Source organism: Hippocampus comes, unplaced genomic scaffold, assembly GCF_001891065.2.
Source record: "Hippocampus comes isolate QL1 unplaced genomic scaffold, H_comes_QL1_v1.1 scaffold51, whole genome shotgun sequence".
Lineage (NCBI taxonomy): Eukaryota > Metazoa > Chordata > Actinopteri > Syngnathiformes > Syngnathidae > Hippocampus > Hippocampus comes.
In genome coordinates, this window is record NW_017805497.1 from 2,422,560 (window position 1) to 2,441,620 (window position 19,061).

At 40.9% G+C, this 19,061-nt stretch overlaps 1 protein-coding gene across 1 annotated transcript in view; it reads right to left on the bottom strand.

Moving 5' to 3' along the window:
- Positions 1-684: 684 nt before the first annotated feature.
- Positions 685-19,061, bottom strand: part of LOC109519811 (protein kinase C alpha type) — a 91,648-nt gene continuing 73,271 nt past the window's right edge. The window contains exons 14-17 of the mRNA XM_019876569.1: positions 15,341-15,421; positions 13,934-14,041; positions 11,248-11,388; positions 685-2,792 (exon numbers count right to left, since the gene is read on the bottom strand). Coding sequence (XP_019732128.1) covers positions 2,628-2,792; positions 11,248-11,388; positions 13,934-14,041; positions 15,341-15,421 — 495 coding nt within the window. The 3' untranslated portion in view covers positions 685-2,627. The remainder of the gene's footprint in view (positions 2,793-11,247; positions 11,389-13,933; positions 14,042-15,340; positions 15,422-19,061) is intronic.

The following is a 19,061-nucleotide window of genomic DNA, read 5'->3' on the forward strand; positions in this document are numbered from 1 at the left end:
CGTTGTTAATGAGACATTAGCAAGTGGTCCCACTGGTCAAGAGCGACAGAAGCAGCATTAGAGGAGCACTAACAATGTTTCAGTGCTTGTCGCTACCTAATCTTGGAGGTGGATTCGTTAAACATGATAAAGCCACAAAATCCTGATGTTGTGACCTAAAAGGGGGTGTGATACATGTTTAGGAGTCAATTGAGGACATGCAATAAATGAGCGATGAATCTCTGCAAAGCTCCACAAATACGCAAACCTTGTGCTCAAAATATTTCAAATAATAAACAAATTATTTTTTACCCTAAAAATGATGCTCAACTGTTTTAGCACAGTTGTATTTCGTTGGTTAAAAGAAAAATAGTCATGTTGTCAAACATAAATCATGTTAATCTTATAATTAAGATTAAGATATCCTTAATTTGTCCCACACTGGGGAAATTTACAGTCTACGGCAGCAAGATTTTGGGTAGAAAGAAGAAAGAAGAAGAAAAAAAAACAAACACCTATGCAACTCTGTGGAACTACCGATATTCATATGACCAAATGTTCATAAATGCACTTTTGTAAAAAAAAAAAAAAAAATCTATTTCACAAAGGTGGCAAGAAAATGCTAGAATTTACTATTATTGGGGTGATTTTCAGTTGAAAAAAAATCAAATTAATGTTTACTTCAGTGCATTTTTTTTTTGTTTCTAATAAATGCTACTAAATTCTCATGATAACAACTTCTGGTGGGATATGTTACGGGCTCTTGGCCAATGGGGAAGTGTGCCGAAAGTCACAATCGAACACCTGAAAACTAAAAAAAAAAAAACGCTATTCAAATCCAACACACATATTATAAATACTGAATATAAAGATGAAGAGTGAAAAGTTAAGATGACACAACGGGCGCATCCTGTTCCTATTGTTCTCGCTGACTGAAAGTCTTTAAAAAGGGGCTTGCATTTGGAGGGGAGAATTCCTTTTTGGTTGAAATCGACGATGACATTTCAGCGGCAAGCTGCATGAAATGTCTCACATGAGCGATGCTCCCACATGCTTGCTCGTCCAACACAACTTGAAATCCCACGACGGTAAGCCGTGTTCATCCAATCAATCAAAATGTGCAACTTGCAGTGTTACTTGAGCTCTCGTTATAAAGATGCTACACTGCTAAACTGCAGTTTCTCATCCTCTCAACAATGTAAGAAAAGCACATTTAGATCTCGATGTAAAAATGTGCTAGATTTTTTTGAAATACCCCATAAGGATTATTTACAAAGGTGTTCTACACTGATTTAGACGCGTTCTGGATCATCTCGAATGACAACGATGAGGATGATTCAAACATTTATAGCTTCGGGAAAAACAACAAACAAACATTATTCTACTATTGACAAATCGAACGAAAGATTGTTTTCTAAAACACAACATAATGCATAAAAAACAGAAACTTTACATCTGATTTTTAGTGCTGTATCCAAGAAACTTCAGGTCTCGTTTATATTAACCCTTTCAGGGACAGCGGTTACTGCAGTGGACAGCTTCTCATGTTATCAGGTTACGGGGTGCATGAAAAGGGGGAATGCCACTGTTGTTATTTTCTAAAAACAGAAAGTTAATGACAATTTGTCGACTTCTGTTAGCGGGTTTTGTACTTGTGGATGATTTATAGATGCATTGTAAACTTTTGATAATTATATTAAAGGTATGTGAGATATGTCAATGTATCCTGTGAGTTAAAGTCAAACGGTTGATAAATGTGTTCAAAGAATTCTAAAAACATTGTACAATCGGCAGGGAAAAGAAGCGAATAGAAGTTTCGTCGGGCTTTGTAATTTGGAACGACTCCCCGGCCATAATGACCAGCTCTTCTTTCTTTGTCAGGCTCCACTGCATGCGGTCTTAAAATCGGACTTCATTGTTGCTACTTCTGGCAATTGAAAAAAAAATCACAAATCCAATGACACTAAAACCTTGTAGACAGAAATAAATTAAACAGGCAGAAAGCTGTAAACATGATACAGGAACCTTGAATCAAAAGGTGCTTTTTTTTCTCCAACGCCTGCACCACCTCGCCTTCAATATTTGGCTACGATAGCTTTCCTTCCCGAGGCAGGAGGTACCTTCGGGCTATTCTTCATTCTTCATTAAAAACGAATTTATGAACCACAGACAAGATGCTTGTGTGTGTGGACGAGAAGGCTTCTGAAATAAGTCATACAGTACATGCACCTACAGAATAAATCCATGCTTTGAACGCTCCTTTGAAATATTCTTGCTTCTTTGACACCCCGCCACAAAATTGTGGATTCCTTTACATCGTTTACTGGCAGTTACAAACACTGTTATGTCTTAGTGTGTCCAGTTTTGGAGTAAACGTTCAATAAAAAGGACATCATTGTACACAATACATGCTCATGAGTAAACTATAAGAAATGACGTCTTGTGGCAGCAAACTCTAAATCAAAGCTAATCTAGAATCTCGAAAACAAATCAGCATGCCTTCTTGTGATTCGAAACGATACATCGAGTTTTGTAATGTCAAGTGGTGGTCGCATGTTACGTTGTTGCTTTGTATTAGTGGACGGCAGTGAGGAGAGGAGATCCTTGCCGGATGAGTACGGAGCGGGTGAGACGTTTGGCCATCCTTCTCATGCGCTGTTGGTGAGAGACGGGTGTACAAACTGCGGGTTTATGAAGGAGAAGCCCGCAAACTCGGCCTGGTCAATGTTTGCGATCACCAGCTCGTCAGGAGGTGTGAGCTGAGGCTGCGTGCGTGTGAAGAACTTGTCGAAGTTCTCAGCTCCTTTGCCACACTATTGACAAAACAAACAGAGAAGGGATACAATTAGAAGGAGGTAGAGAAACGAGAACAAAGTTTGCAACCACCAAAATAAAACACTTCATAAAATGTGTGTCCAAACATTTTTTGCTGAAACGCCGTAGTATACATGCCAGGTACACACACAGAAGGGATACACTTAGAAGGAGGTAGAGAAACGAGAACAACGTTTGCAACCACCAAAATAAAACACTGAATAAAATGTGTGTCCAAACATTTTTTGCTGAAACGCCGTAGTATACATGCCAGGCCTGAGATGGTGCTGTAACACTGCCAAAGCGAGTCACCAAAAACAGAAAAAGAAGGCTGAATGATGTCAAGAAAAAAAATATTGGGATAAAATAACAATGAGGCACAACTTCTGCTCTGGAACAAACAGCGACAGTTTTCCAAATCTGACATTACACCAGATACATGAGGACCCCTCTTCACTCATTTTCTACGATGACCGAGGGACTCTGGTGATCTCCAAAATGGGCGCTACCAGGCTCGAACAAACGTGCGCCATTCAAGAACTCTCTAACCAGCGCACCACCGAATATCGCCGCAGACCCGAGTCGCTCCTCAATAGCGAGGGGCATCGCACCGCCCATGTGGCCCGCGAGATCACAGTTTGCTCTTTTGCCCTTTTTATTTTCCAACTTCTACTTGTCATCTCAGACTTAAATCGGGGGTGAACTTCCCACAACGCATCCATTCAGGGACCAACTCGAGACAAATCTGTAAGTTTACTAGATGCCAAATTTACCACTTTTGATAGCTACTGAACATCTAATTTATCTTAACAAAAGAAAAATCACATGGGCTGTTACCAATATTTTGGAAGCCACATAAACATCATAAAAGTCCTATAAATTGTTTTTTAAACTGTTTCCAAAAAGATGCATAATGTCTTGCAAAATTGAGTATACCTTCAACTAGACAGTGTGCACATTGCAAGAAGTGTGCAACCATTTCCCACTCAAACCTGTTGGTAATGTGCACGAAATGTTCCAAAATGAAGTGGGTTGAGGCAAACCCTTCACCTGAATATTCGGCGTCCGGTGACGCGTAAAAATGGAAAATAACACACCTGACTATTATCATCACATTACATGCTCCAGATCTCATTCACATCTATGGCAGTGGAGCGTTCACAAGAGCAAATCAGCATTGGCACGGCTGCAGAACACTAACAAACTAACGGGGCTCATTCAATCAATGTGAGTTTTAGCTTGGTATGAACAATTCACACACGTGACCTACAACTACAATTAATTTTCATGCAAAAGAATGACAGTGCGTGCATGGTTTCTTGACTAATTAAAAATGGTTATTGGATTCATATCACACGGTATACATGTATACATATTCAAATACAATTCAGATATCGGAAAAACACAAGCCAAAGTTCATTGAAGAGTAAATTAAATTCATTAAATTGTCCGTTAACGTGAGTGAATGGTATTTCCTTTCACTGCTATGCAGATGACTGTCAGATCTATGTCCCGCTCAGCAAAAAAGACACTTTCTCATTGAGGCCACTTTTATCCTTTCTGGAGGAAATCAAGACCTGGATGGCACTACATTTCTTGAATTTCATTGAAAAGAACACAGAAGTGATGGTGTTTGGTCCCAGTGGCCCTTGTACATCCCATCCTGCCGACTTGGGGCCCCCTGGCTCCTTATCTTAAACCAACAGTCTTGAACTTGGGTCTTAAACTAGACAGTGATTTCAAATTGGACCGGCTACCGGGTGCCGTTGTTAAATCCAGCTTCTTTAATCTTCGGCAGCAAGCCTCTCCTTTCTCAGCAGCACTTTGAAACAGTCATTCATGCCTTTGTCACATCCTGGCTGGATTACAGTAATGCACTACTTTGAAGTGAGCCAATCCTCCATTAAGCATCTCCAGTTGGTCCAGAATGCTGCCGCTCACCTCTCGACTGGTACTCATAAGAGGGAGCACATAACTCCTACTCTGGCATCCCTTCACTGGCTCCCTAGAGGTACCAAAAACTAAGCGGAGGCTCAGAGGAGATCGAGCCTTTTGCATTGCTGGTCACTCTCTTTGGAATGACCTCCTTCTGAACCTTCGGCATTATTCAGTTATTAAATAATTTCTTAATTGTTTGTTGTTGTATGAATTATTTTTGCTCCATGTAGAGCACTTTGTATTCAGTGGTGGTTGTTTTTAAAGTGCACAAAAATATAGTTGAGTTTAGATGAGTTGAATCGAGGTGAGAACGTGAGAGTGAACGTTTGTTCATCTGTGTTTGCCCTGCCTGCCTCTTCCAGTGTCAGCTGGTATATGCTCCAGCTCAACCGCGAGCCAAATGAAGAAAAGCACTATAGGAAATCAATGGATGGATTAGCGTTTTTCAGTCTGATGCGCACATGGAATGGGGCCTGTTGTTTCTGAGTCAAGAAGTAGTGCAGAACAATTTTCACATCAGCTCTGAATGCTGCCATTTGCGTTTGCCTCATCTTGTGTTATTTTCATCCACGACGACGAGATGAATTGGTTGTCGCCCCCTGTTTTTCATGATGACAAAGAGACAGTAACAAACACGGCACTTTGATGACTGAGTCATGATGAGACGTGTGCGGGGTTTCGTTCACCAGACCAGACTACGTGGAAATGTTGCTGAGTGGTCTGTCAGATGTTCATAATGCACGCTGTACAAAAAGACTCGTTTGTATTTATTTTCTTGGCAGGCAATGTGGCTCTCATATAACAGCTTTGAAGATTCTGGATTTAATGGCTACCTATTGCAGTTTTTCATAAATGAGCGGTGCATGTTGTATTCCGTACAGTGTGTACATTAACCAGAATAATCACACATAATTCATGGAAGCCTCTAGAGTTGAACACACTTAATGTAAACAATGTTTCGTCTGTTTCATATTGTTTTCAACCATGATATTCCAATGTACTCATTATAAAAATAGTTGATGATAACAGACTCAAAAATAAAGCCACTAGAATTCAACAATGAATAAGAAATATGTGGATAACGGTAGATAAGAATGAGCTTGTCTCCTGACCTAATTGGTGGTCGAAATCTTCTCCGAAATAAGTTCAACTTGCTTGTGGGATGTCCCTGGCTGCCCTTATGTGTCTACCAGTTCTTTCCTTTCCTTTTCCAATTAATTAAGATCTGAGTCTTGTTCAGACAGAGCGGCTTATTTAGGTCAAGAGAGATTCATGACGCGCTCGGCCATGTAGGGCTCCTTCTAACTTTGTTCTGCCATGTTTTGGCCTGGATGCACAGTGCTAGGAGCAGAATCCTCGTGGCTGCTCACGACTTCTCGTTCAACCTCCAACCATCATCTCATCACCTGAAGCAGCTGTCAAATGAAAAAGGCTTCCACAAAAGCGCCAAGAGCAGTAACTGCGCACACTGTAGCCATGTGAAATGGACAAAATAAAGTGAACAACTACGGATACAGATATAAAAATGATTCGCGGACTCTTTTACAAAAAAAAAAAAAACAACAAAAAAAAAACACTGACAATTATCATTAACACACGATATACAACCACATACTATTTGTAGGGATGGATACAAAGCCTGTGTTCATGTTTGTGTCAATTGTGTGTAAATGTGCAAATGCGCGGGCAGAAATGTTTTTTGTTGTCTCGGCATGTACAATTTTGTTTTGCTGACATTCTTTTTTAATTGACAAAAACAAAAAACAAAAACAGGTCAATACAAAGAAGTACAAACGTGTTTGTGTGTCCGCCTTATTCAAAAGTGGTATTTTTACCAACAGGTGACAGTCCCTCTGAGCCACTCTTCGACACAAAAAAAAAAACAAACACTGGTGGTGGTATGCGTATGTACGTGCATGAGAGATACCTGATGGGTAATGCTAGCGTTCTTCAACTGTCGTCTTGAATCCATCACTTCCTACCCTTTGCCCAAGAGAGGCGGCACATTTCTCACTTTGACCTCTCATGTCCATCTTGGGATTTTTTGTTTTAACTCCACGATTGACAACAGAATAGAAATATTCAACAGCACTTGCTTGACATGCAGGATGTTGTTGAAGATTTTTAAAAACTAAACATGTTTACAGCTGTTCTTCTGATCATTTTGTGGCATAAATTTTGACATATTTTACTATGGTGGCCCGCTGGTCGTCTTGTTAGCGCGTCAGCCTCATAGTGTAAGAGGTACAAGGTTCGATTCCGGCTCCGGTCTTCCTGTGTGGAGTTTGCATGTTCTCCCCGTGCCCGTGTGACTTTTCTCCGGGTGCTCCGGTTTACTCACACATTTTAAAAACATGCGTGGCAAGTTAATGGAACACTTGAAATTGTCCCTAGTGTAAGTGTGAACGCGAATGTTTGTGTTTCTATGTGTGCCCTGCGATTGGCTGGCAACCGATTCAGGGTTTCCCTCCTCCTACTGCCCGAAGACAACTGGGATAAGCTACAGCACCCCCGGCGACCTTTGTGAGGATAAAGTGGATCAGAAAATAGATGGATGGATGGATATTTTAGTATTCTATTATTTTGACATATTTTACCAAAAGCACAGTGACAAATTGTCAGCAATAAATATGCATCTTTAAATGAAGCTGGCACTGGCTAGGAAACATTGCAGGACAAAACAACTCGAGTGGCAAAGGGAAACGTGTCACAGGAATTTTAGCTTGTTTAATTTGCAAATACCGAGCTTGCAAATCCACGTATGTGTGTATGGTTTTGGGAACCGACCTTCTGTTACCCTTTCAAACACCACCTGTTTGAAATGATGTTTTTGTGATCAGGCCAAAGCATTTTTAATACCAAAAGTACAGTATTACTTTAGTTCCACCTTGTCCACCTTCATCGAGGAAGCAGACAAAGTATCCGTAACTGACCTGGTATTCTCTTTAGACAAGACTATGCATGCTAAAAAAAAAAAAAAAAAAAAAAAAAAAAATGTGTGTGTGTGTGTGTGTGTGTGTGTGTGTGTGTGTGTGTGTGTGTGTGTGTGTGTGTGTGTGTGTGTGTCTATACATATATAATTTTGCCGCTGATAAATCATTTCGCTCCAACATATTCGTGTGTTACGTTCTGTTTTTTTATGACTTGAAGCTCAAGACGTGACAGAGCATGTCATGATGGAGACATGGACCACGGCCTCTGCGCCATGTTGACTCGAAATGTATCTCTTTAGACCAGCATTCATGCCCTCATTCTCATGGTATGATTCAGCCAAATCTTACGGGTTGATGATCCATGCTCTTGATACATTGTCGGTGACAAAATGTACTACGTGGGATTTTGACCTACTTTCTCTCATCTTTAATCTCTCTCTCTCTCTCTCTCTCTCTCTCCCTCTTTGAATGTACACAGCCATGCACGCCTCTGCACTCAAGCATATTAAAATAAGTCAGCTACTTAGGATGATAACTGTTGGCTCGCCTCCATTTAGAGTTGTGCCAACACACTCGCTCTCACGTGCTGTAACTACCTCGCTCCCTCTATAGCCACGGCTGTGAGAAGCGCTCCACTCTTCACCTCATCTCATCATCCAACATTGAATTGTTTATTAGCAGTGAAGACATTTCAACTCAGCGTATGTTTCACCAAGAAACTCCCGGACTTTATTTTCACTTGATAGCGGATCAGCTGAAAATTACGTGATGGACTCTTATTTCTGATCACGTGATCGCATCAGGACATCCCAAGTTCAGTGTCATCTTGTGCTGAATAGCACTGGAAAAGCACGGCTTTCCTGCATGAGCATGATTTCTTTAGGTGCAGGGTTGATGCCAACATAGATGCCGTCATGTCAAAATGTAAATAAATCCGATTTAGTCCATTCAGTGCTGGCCAAAATAGGCAATGTGTCAATGTCATCTTGCTCGAGTGTGTACCTTCATTGTCTTACACAGCTGCAGTGAGTCACAACTGAATGTATCGTAATTCATGCGAGTGGCCACAAACCCCATTAGCTATGTCATCCGTGGCCACTGTTCCAGATTGTTTGTGCAATGACACAAACCCTCCCACTCTTCCTTTCTCATCCTCTATTCATTACAACTATCAATCAACAGCTTCTACACTTGACCTAGTTTCCTCCTTAAAGCCATGAAGCATGTCGGCTATCCATAAGTGGGCGTTTCTGGCTCACACCGCTCAATGGATGTTGTTGCTGTTGCCCGGGTAACGACATCCCGTGATGGATGAACACTTAATGAGAATGCCTTGATGCTCATTCTGACACAGAGTTTTTATCCGCGTTTGAATCTCTCAGCAGGATGCAGTGAGGGTATTGATTGCAATTGTGCAGCTGTCGCAGGCGGATGAAATGGGATTGAGCAAAGATGGGTGTGCATAAAAGAGGGAGACAGAATGGGTTGGAGAGGAACGGTTGGATGTAGTCGAGTGTGAAGGGAGTATAACAATAGCTATTTGCTGGTAATGGACTCCACAGTGCCGTATTCCAGAGCTGAGATGGACGTGATCGACCATTACATAACAGATGATGACATTCATCCTGGCACGACCATTTCTTATTTTTTTTCCACATCTACAGTACTGCCGTGCAAACATTCATTGCGCTATGACAGTGCCAACACACATGCATTGGCTTCCCTTCAATGTAGAATTGGACCAGAACAAAAGTGGACAAGCACAAGAGCAATAAGCTTCTATTCTTTTTCCATTTTTGAAAACGTGCACTTTTTGTGCACCAGACACATATAAAGTATGTATACGGGACATGCATACCCAGCTTGCCCCTATTCCCACAGCACTCACGTTATTCTAACATACGATCTTTGAAACTGAAAGTCACGCATACGCGCGCACACAACACGAACATCACACAAAAGTGCATCCATTGAGCAGCAGGAGGCTGCAGGGATAGTCAGGCCGGGATTCACCTTAATAGAGGAAGAGGAACCCTTGAGAGTTGAAAGAAGAAAAGAAATACTGTATTCAAATGTGTAACACACACACACACGCACACACGCACACACACACACACACACACACACACAGGCGTTCCTATGACAAATTCTACCTGTACTCCATGCTTATATTTGTTTTTATGTTTAGGTTGACAAGACTTGCCTCATTGTACCCTTCTTAAATAATTGACACGGTGTGCATTATACATTGGCATAAGAAGATTTGGAATTATTCATGGAGCATACTGTATGTCACATATGCTATACCCTGTCCCTACAGCTCTGCATCACAGGGTTAACTTTTGGCCTGTTTGGCTTTTTGCGACACCTTTTTCTGAAAGGTCAGCAGGACAAGAAGAACATGCATGGACAACAAGAATATCCGCCAGAAGTTACCATGAGGTAAGTGGACTTGATTCACATTGAAAGGACTTCTGCGGCGTACACGTACCATTGCACAGGGTTAAAATTTGATGACAGTTGAAGATGATCGCCAGTAGCCATGACGACGATGATGATGATGATGATGATAATCATGTTTAAGCTATGTTTACCACTGTTACTGCTTTTCTGCCTGTTGTTTTTGCCATCGGATTGATTAGAATCACAGGACTGGTAGTTACCACTGACTAAGCATGACAAAATTCTTGTAAACAATATAATGATAATGTTCCTCATGCTGAGGTGCCAATAAAGCCTGTAAACGATTGCCTGGTAAGTTCCATACATCTAACGGTAACAATGAAGCTGTTTAGTCAGGTAGCCCCTTGATGGACTGGAATGACTTGTTCTGTTTAATATTCATGAGCTATACCTAAATGGCTGCATCCCCCTGACGACCGGGTGGTGGGAAAGCACTCGGAGTCTAGAGATGGATGGCGATTTGTCATAAACACAGGAAACGTTATAATAATGTAGTGATGTAGTATAACATTAAATCAGGCTAATGTTGTTCACAACTTAGTTTAGAAAGTGTTGCTTGAGTCGATAACGGACACGTGAATGAAATATGATCGAGTGTTGAAATGTGTTGTTTAAATTTTACCTTACAACAATAATATATTTCAAAGCAGTCTTTCTGTTCATATCACGGTCGTCGTACATGTGTGGGCAAATGTGAACAGCATGGAATTATTTTTGTGCTTTCATTGGCGTATATGGCTGAAATCTGTAACCAATCTCTCTGTCAGAGTTAAAATATTGGTTGCACTGCACTGCATTCATTGTAGTTGACACTCGAATATCATTTAGTTACTGCCAAATTTCACTTTTATGAATGAATAAATATTACAATGATCTCAGATGCTTGTTGAGGATACAACCAACGGGATCTACTCCCCAACCTGGATATGTTCCTCCACCCTTAGAGATATTCTCCAAGATGTCCACCCAGTGTTGCAAAGGGGTATCAATCAAGACACTCCCACAACATCCAGAGACATTAGGACTGGTAACAGATGATCGATGTACTACGTTATGGTCTCCACTGAGCAAATACTCTTCTTGCTACTATTTATAGTAAGTGTATGTGCACAGGACTTACCATTTTGGGCTTGAAAGGTGGCTGTATCTCCTTGCTCTCAAGACGTTCCCAGTCAATACGTCTGAAGAAGGCATGCTCTCTGACATCCCGCTCTCCTTCAAAGCCACAGCCCAGACGCTTGGATGGATGCTTAGTCATTAGCTGTTTCATGTACAAAACAACAAAGTGGATATGGTGTCAAAACAAGTCTATCACATGGGGTAATCTTACATCACAGTTCTACTATAAATGTTTTGTTTTTTGTTTTGTTGTAACTCTCTCCAGAGTAATTTTTTCACTAATGCGTTCCTTAATGTGATTCCATTGCCTTTCTAGGTCACCATAGTGCAACAACACAGAAGGGCTCGAAAATAAGTGACATAACCATCATTTTTTTTAAAAACGTGCCGTCTCTTTGTTTTCCCTTTGGAGTAGTGCTGCCACTTTTAATCACACCAACTATCATATCCGGATCTTGTTTTCCCTCTTCGTGTTCATCAATTCATGAATACGATAGAATACTGGACAATTTAGCACTGTAGTAACCGGGTAACGAAGTGTATACGTGGCGGCCATCTTGGGGAGGTACGTGCCAAGTAAACTATACCACCTAAAACAATTTATTAATTTATAATAGTAATTTAAAAGTTTTAAATAATCATTTGAAAAAAGACTCATTTATTAAAAGACTCTTTCCAGTTAAAGTACTTGATTCATATTACACATTACCACCGCTAAGCTAAATACAAATCACAGAAGAGTCAGCTTTGGAATTAACTGGACCAGGACACTCGGCTATGATGAATTTCTGTTTGCATAGCTGCAATTTAAATAAGTATCCTGAAAACAACATTTATCTTGTGTCCTGTCACAATTTGCATTAACTCACAGTGTTGTTGACACTGACCGAGATGCTATGTTCCAGCATATTATGTGCCTGACTTGCTGTTCCCCCAAGAGACCCAGTGCCCCATATTCACACACTATTGTCTAAATAAATCTTGTAATGCATAATGCATTCATGATCCCATAATATCAATACTGAACATGTCAGTTCCATGCAACCTGTTAAAATTAGTCATTATTGTGTGTACAAAGTATAACATGGAGCTGCGGCCTTTTAAAAAGCCTCAAGCCAGTCTCTCACTGAGCGGTGAATGCTTGTGAACGGTGGCGAGCGATTCACATGATTTTAAGAAAGTAAATCAAACAAACGAAATGGCTTTTATGCGTTTGCTGGCTTCGTCAAAATGATCAGAGCGATAGATTTGTGTAATTGAGTACAGCAATGTGTTTGTCTGCCACCAACACTTTCAAATCCATCACACCAAATTTCATGTTGTGCCTGTGGTGCGCTCCCATATTTTCCACGGTGAAAACCATCAAAGTAACTTAGGGTGAATTAAGTTAATTGAGAAGTAGTATACAAAGAAAGAAATTACACAAAAAACAATTTTCATATCATTTACCGTATTTTCCGGACTATAAGTCACGTTTTTTTTCATAGTTTGGCTGGGGGTGCGACTTATACTCTGGAGCGATTTATGGGTGAAATTATTAACACATTATTATATCATTTCACATGTTATTTTCACATTAAACCACAAGAGTCCGCTCTAGACCTATATTGATAAAACCACGATCAGTCGGACGTAAGCGACGTAGAAGAGGAAACGCTGCATCTTCTACCTCCGGAGTTGGTGGAGTTGCTTTAAAGTGACACAGAGGATGAAGATTCCATTGGATTTAGTGATTTGGAGTGACATTGATGGTTTGGTGAACTTGTTAGCATGTTCTTTATGCTATAGTTATCTGAATAACTTTTAATATGTTACTTGAACATACCAGGCACGTTCTCAGTTCGTTGTTTATGCGTCATGTAACGTTAGCATATCGTACACTTATTCAGCGTGTTGTTTTCTATCTTATTTTTATTTTAAATTGCCTTTCAAGATGTCATGTATGTTCTTGGTGTTGGATTTTATCAAATAAATTTCCCCCAAAAATGCGACTTATACTCCAGTGTGACTTATATATGTTTTTTTCCTTCTTAATTATGCATTTTTTGGCTGGTGCGATTTATAATCCGGAGCGACGTATAATCCGAAAAATACGGTACTGATAATTTACTATTTGGGAAAATGATGATGACGATGATGGTAACTGTACAGAGCTAGTATGTTTTACAGTACAGGTTTAATGGACAAAAAAAAGGGGGTTCTTACAGTGTTTTAATAATGCACCTGTGTGTGTATGTCAAAAATGTGGGAGAGGTGGTCAAACCAGATTTAAAGAACATATATTCTTATTTACACTGAAATAGAACATCTGTTTCTTTCAGAACAAAAATGCGAGAATTGTAGAACAAGCAGACATCCTTATACATGAATTTAAATTATGTTGGCTTCAATGAAGAGCGCCACCGACTGCACTTAAAATTGCTGATATGCACAAGCTTCGCCTGGGACTAGTTTTTTTTTGTTTGTTTGTTTGTTTTTTGGGGTAGGGGTGGGGGTGTGGGGGAACAGAGTGGAGTGTGCTGTTTGAAACCGCACACTGTTGGAGCATTGTGACTGATGCTGCATGTCGAAAGGAGGTTTGAATCGCCTCACATTAACTTTTTATATACAGCAGATCCACCGCTTGCTTGACCACAGAAAGTGGCATATCTGAAACCCGCCAGTGATGTATCGAACCTTTCACTCACCCCTTTGCAGATGGAAACAGCCTCTTTGGACAAGGACTTTGGGTAGGACACATTGTGCTCCATAATGGACTGGAACAATTCGTCTTCGTCCTCTCCATCAAAAGGAGGCTGCGAATAGAAGGAGCGTGATGTTGCTGAGGGTTGGCGGTTCATCCATTATCAAACATGGGATGAATACATGGTTGCAGTTCTGAGACCACAAACATTTTGCTAAGTGGTGCCGCGGAGCATGAGAGGGATCCAACAGTGGAGCAATTAGAGATTTTTAATCAGGGTTTTTTCTGACATACAAATATAAAATGACCAAATTTTAAAACTCTGCAGTTCAAATGGAAATTACAGTTGAATTATCAATTGATGTACCGTCAAGAATAAGGTCATTTGTATGGAATTGATTATTAATTAATTGCATCTTTAAACAACTGATGTTAAATGGAGTGAACTACTTTTCAATTTTCGGATCTACTTATCAACTTTCGATCCATTTTCAATCGTGTATAGGAGGATATGGGCCATGATTTGAACACGGGAACCCTTAACCGTTTGGCAGACGTGCTAACCACTCTTACAGTGGTTAGCACGTCTGCCAAATTCAAGGCAAAATGGAGTACAGTGAACCACTGCCTATTCCCCGACTTTATACCATTTGAAAGCAGGTCTAAGTTGTGGCACACGTGGTGCAACGCGATCTTAGTGAATTTGATCAAGGCGTAGGCAAACAGAATCTGTGCTCGTTTGTGTGCTGGATGTCATTGTATTTCATTCATTGAAGTTTTGAATAGCTAGAGAATACAGGACTTCCAATCATAGAGAAATTTGTTGCAAGGAAGTTCCCCAAAGCAGAACTTTCTGAGCAAAGGCAGCAGATAACCCAGCATTGTGCTTTCCTCGCTGGGTGGTTTATCATCAGTAACTCTAATCTGGATGTCTCGACAGTTCAGGAAATGAATTATTTGTCGTTTACACTCCACTAGGCTTGCTCGAGATAGCCCATCTGCGTCATGACCTCTTTACCCAGTTCCTCACGTACTCAGAGGCATGGGGGCATCTCAGGTAAAAAGTTATGTTCATTGAATTTAAAAAATTATAGATTTGGTAGCATTTGTTGAAAATACAAGAAGGTGTAGTGCCTCAAGTTTTGTGCTATGCAAATCATCGCATGGCCGATTTTCTGTCTTGAGCCAAAGTTCTGTTATTTGAGACAAAAGGTGCAGCAACACTTGTAGAACTACAAAATAAAACTAACAGGCCTATATTTGTCATCTGTTGTGAAAACAAACTAATAGTTTGGCAGTTTACTGAGTCGCATGGATATGAAATGCTTTGTTTATTCTATTCGTGTGTGTGTGTGTGTGTGTGTGTGTGTGTGTGTGTGTGTGTGTGTGTGTGTGTGTAAGAGAGACTCACCTGTCCAGCTAACATTTCATAAAGAAGCACTCCATATGCCCACCAGTCGACAGAGCGTCCATATGGCTGATATGCAATAATCTGTGGAGTAAAAAAAAAAAAAAGAGAAACATGACAACAATGTCATTTTTTTTCTTCAGGTAGAATGGATGTAATTCGATTAAAAAATACAATGAATGAATCAAATACACCTGAATGCTGGGTAATATCTGACCTTTATAGTTAAAGGACATTCTTTCCGGTAATGCGCAGACACACACATGCATACATTCATTATATTTGCATGACAGACACGCCTGTTTAAATATACGTTTGCTAATGCAACTACGGTCCTTTAATTGTGTGTACCGCCCAAAACACACACGTACGCACGCTTGTAAACAGGTTGAAAAAAAATGCGCTTCCAGCTCTGCAGTCCCGAGGGTTGCATGACTTCCATGTGTTAACAACGCTCCTCCCTCCCCCAACCTCCTCCGCCCCTCACACAATGGCAAGCACGTGCACATTCATGCATGCACACTGACCACAATATATGAATGTCACAATTTCCGAGAGAAGAGTAGAAAAATAACACGCACACAGCGTTTTATTATATCTCTTGCCGGCTCTCCGAAACTAAACTAAAATCTGCATAAGACACTTGAGCTTGGACAGCAAGTTTCTTCAACAAGAAAATAACCCTGCATAGCTCTTGACCAAATGTGCAAGAGCGTCCCTAAACGTCTGCGCTCTGCAGACCATGAAAATTAGGTTTTTGTAAATCATCACGCTCAAATGGAGTGCAAAAGTTGCCCAAAAGAGACTCCGTGCTATCACACCTACTCAGGACGAACCCGCTTCAGCGAACTGTTTCGCTCTGCTCAGGAAGGCTGAGTTGGTTATTTTTTTCATGAACTAAGTAATTAAGTGCAACGCACAAACCATCGTAGAAAGGGTTCCGTCAGTCGTCATCTGTACCTGTGGAACCCTTTCTACGATGGAACTTTCCTGTACGACTGAGAGCCTCCACATGCAACGCACAAAAAAAAAAAAAAAAAGAGACGCAAGTTTAATTTCTGAAAGCAAAGATGAGGCAGAAGTTGACTGGAGTGGTTGCTCTTGTAGGATATTCATTGACATTCAAAGGTCATTGGAAAGATTATACTTTCTCTTCATGTTTTGAAGTCAGTTGCGGGGAAAAGTCCACTGATGAGATCGCTGACATCCAGACCGTAGAATCGAACCCGAACACTATCCAGGTACGAGATGGCCTAGTTTTTCAGAAATAACTCTATTTAACAGTCCTGTATTTCTTATTACTGAAATATTCAAACAAATCAAAGGTCGCACAGCCTCTCGTTCCTGGTACCAGAAAACTGCATTATGTACGTTGACTCGCAAATACTGCAGGAGAACCGTGATCTTCCAGCTCCAAAGCTTGCCCAAAAAGATAATCTACAGTCTTCCCGAGTTAAACGTTTACCTTGTGAATGAAACATTGGTGAGCTAAACGGGACTGTACTGCTTGGTGGAAAATTCAGTAGCGCTTTAGTATATCCCCTGCATTCAAAGGTATAACTTTAGACTCGGGAACCGAAACACGCACAGTATGCTAATTCAAGGACCTGGGTTGGCCTCGAAAGAACTTTCTTCCACATCATCCTGGATTTTCTCTTCGGTGAACAATGAGAAGGAAGAAGAAAGGAGGTAAACGTCCTTTGTCTTTCCTCCAAGTTTTTAATTAGCTAGCAGGTCAAAGACTGCAAGCTGAGGGAAATCCTGATGATGAAATTCCTGAGCACGGCTGTTATAATCCTGTTTCCCAGACTAGTACTTGAACTTCTGCGTGACCTCGCAGCTACAAACAAAGTCAACGCTGCCTGTCGTCACACAAGATTGTGTCACTGTTAGAATATGAGAACGAATACACATCAAACCGCTCTTACTGGTAAAAAGCATTTTACAATTATACCCCTGCCAAAAATATGAATGATGCTGGTTTGCATTGTTTGATTGTAGCACTTTTTAACCTTATTTTTAATCTGATGAGCACACATTCCAGTCGCATGCAAATCAGCTAGCACTCATTCCACCCCGCAGAATGCTGAGCCAATAGCAAGTAGCAGATTCCATCACCATGACAACTTAGGGCCGAGCTCAGGGTGGCTGCCCTTGAGACCCAGATTTAAAAAAAGCGACCTTGAACTGCGAGGTGAGCACCTGCAGGATGGATTTCCCATCCCAGAAGCTGAACCAAAGTGCCAAAATACACTTGTTAATGTTTTGTGCCATATGAAAATAATTTAAAAAAACTTGGAATCATTTACATTATTAATGTCAATAAATATTTTTTCTTTCAACATGCTAATAAGCCAAACATATTTATTTCATCCTTTTAGAGGTTAGAACAAAAGTGCCTGTAAGGATGAATTTCAGGGTCCCTTGAAAGTGCCAATATGAAATAGCTTTCCGTTGTCACCAGCGGACATTTATAAAAAAAATTCTGTCCTGGTGACCTTAATGCAATGCCTCAATGTTTTTGGTTTTTCAATGAGTTGGAGGAGCATGATGAATAAGTCAAGTAAGTGTTCTGTCAGCCAGGTGGTGAGATGAAGAATCAGCAATGGGAAGAGACATGTGTGACCCAGGCTTGACATTCAGTGCTTTTATCCCATTTCATTTTTTTTCTTCTTTGCCTTATTGTATGAAAGCCTCTGGCCAGCTCTGCTGATTCACTGTAGCATACTAGTGTGTGTGTGTGTGTGTGTGTGTGTGTGTGTGTGTGTGTGTGTGTGTGTGTGTGTGTGTGTGTGTGTGTGTGTGTGTGTGTGTATGTCTCTGTGGCTCACTGATGCGGATTTGTTGCGCCAAAAGGACGCCTCCATCGCACACCGCTTTCACACCATGCGAGAGAAACATCCTCAAAAATTCAACAGCAGGTACAGACTGGGTGACATTTTTGAGACTCTTTGTATAATCCGCTTTTACGTTCATGTATAATTATTGCTTTACAATTCTTTTGAGAATATTCTATACAATACAAATCCTGTCTGGGGTTATTAGTGCACCTGTTTTTGTCTCTGTGCACATGTTAGAGTGCAAGTGCGTGTGTGCATTGCCATAGACATTGCTCTCCCATTAGGTCTAACACTACATGACAGTTTTGGATCAGACTGCTAGCTATTCCAGGCGACTCTCTTTACAACACTCACAGACACACACACACAAGCGGACAAAGCAGCCTAGACCACCGCCGTGCTCCTTATGAAAACGAGTTTGCATTCACTGCATTGTGGTGAACGCCTTGCTGATGTTAAGGTTCCTTTTGAGGATGCTGTGTGCTGTGGAGCAGAAGTAGCTTGCATCAAGCATATGCTTATGCTCTAGAATCCACGGCATGTCTCCATTTTTGATGTGGCTGGTTTTCTTGACTGATGATGTAATGAGCAGCTGTAGGCTTTTAACTCAAAGTGGGCATTCAGTCAGTACTGAAGGAAGGTTGATGAAGGACGGGTCACTGACCAGGTCAGTACCGACGGACCTTTTCAGTTCGTCAATAACCAACTTTCGTTTCGCTGACGAGTGACAGAAACACGCACCGCCTGTTTCGTGTGTTTGTCCGCAGGGGTGAATTATTTGAGCGGACTGCACTAACTACACTGTATATGGAAACACTTTGCAGTTCCTGGACAGTAGGTGGCGCTATGCAGCGAGGTGTGTTGTGTTGTGTATACTGGCCTTT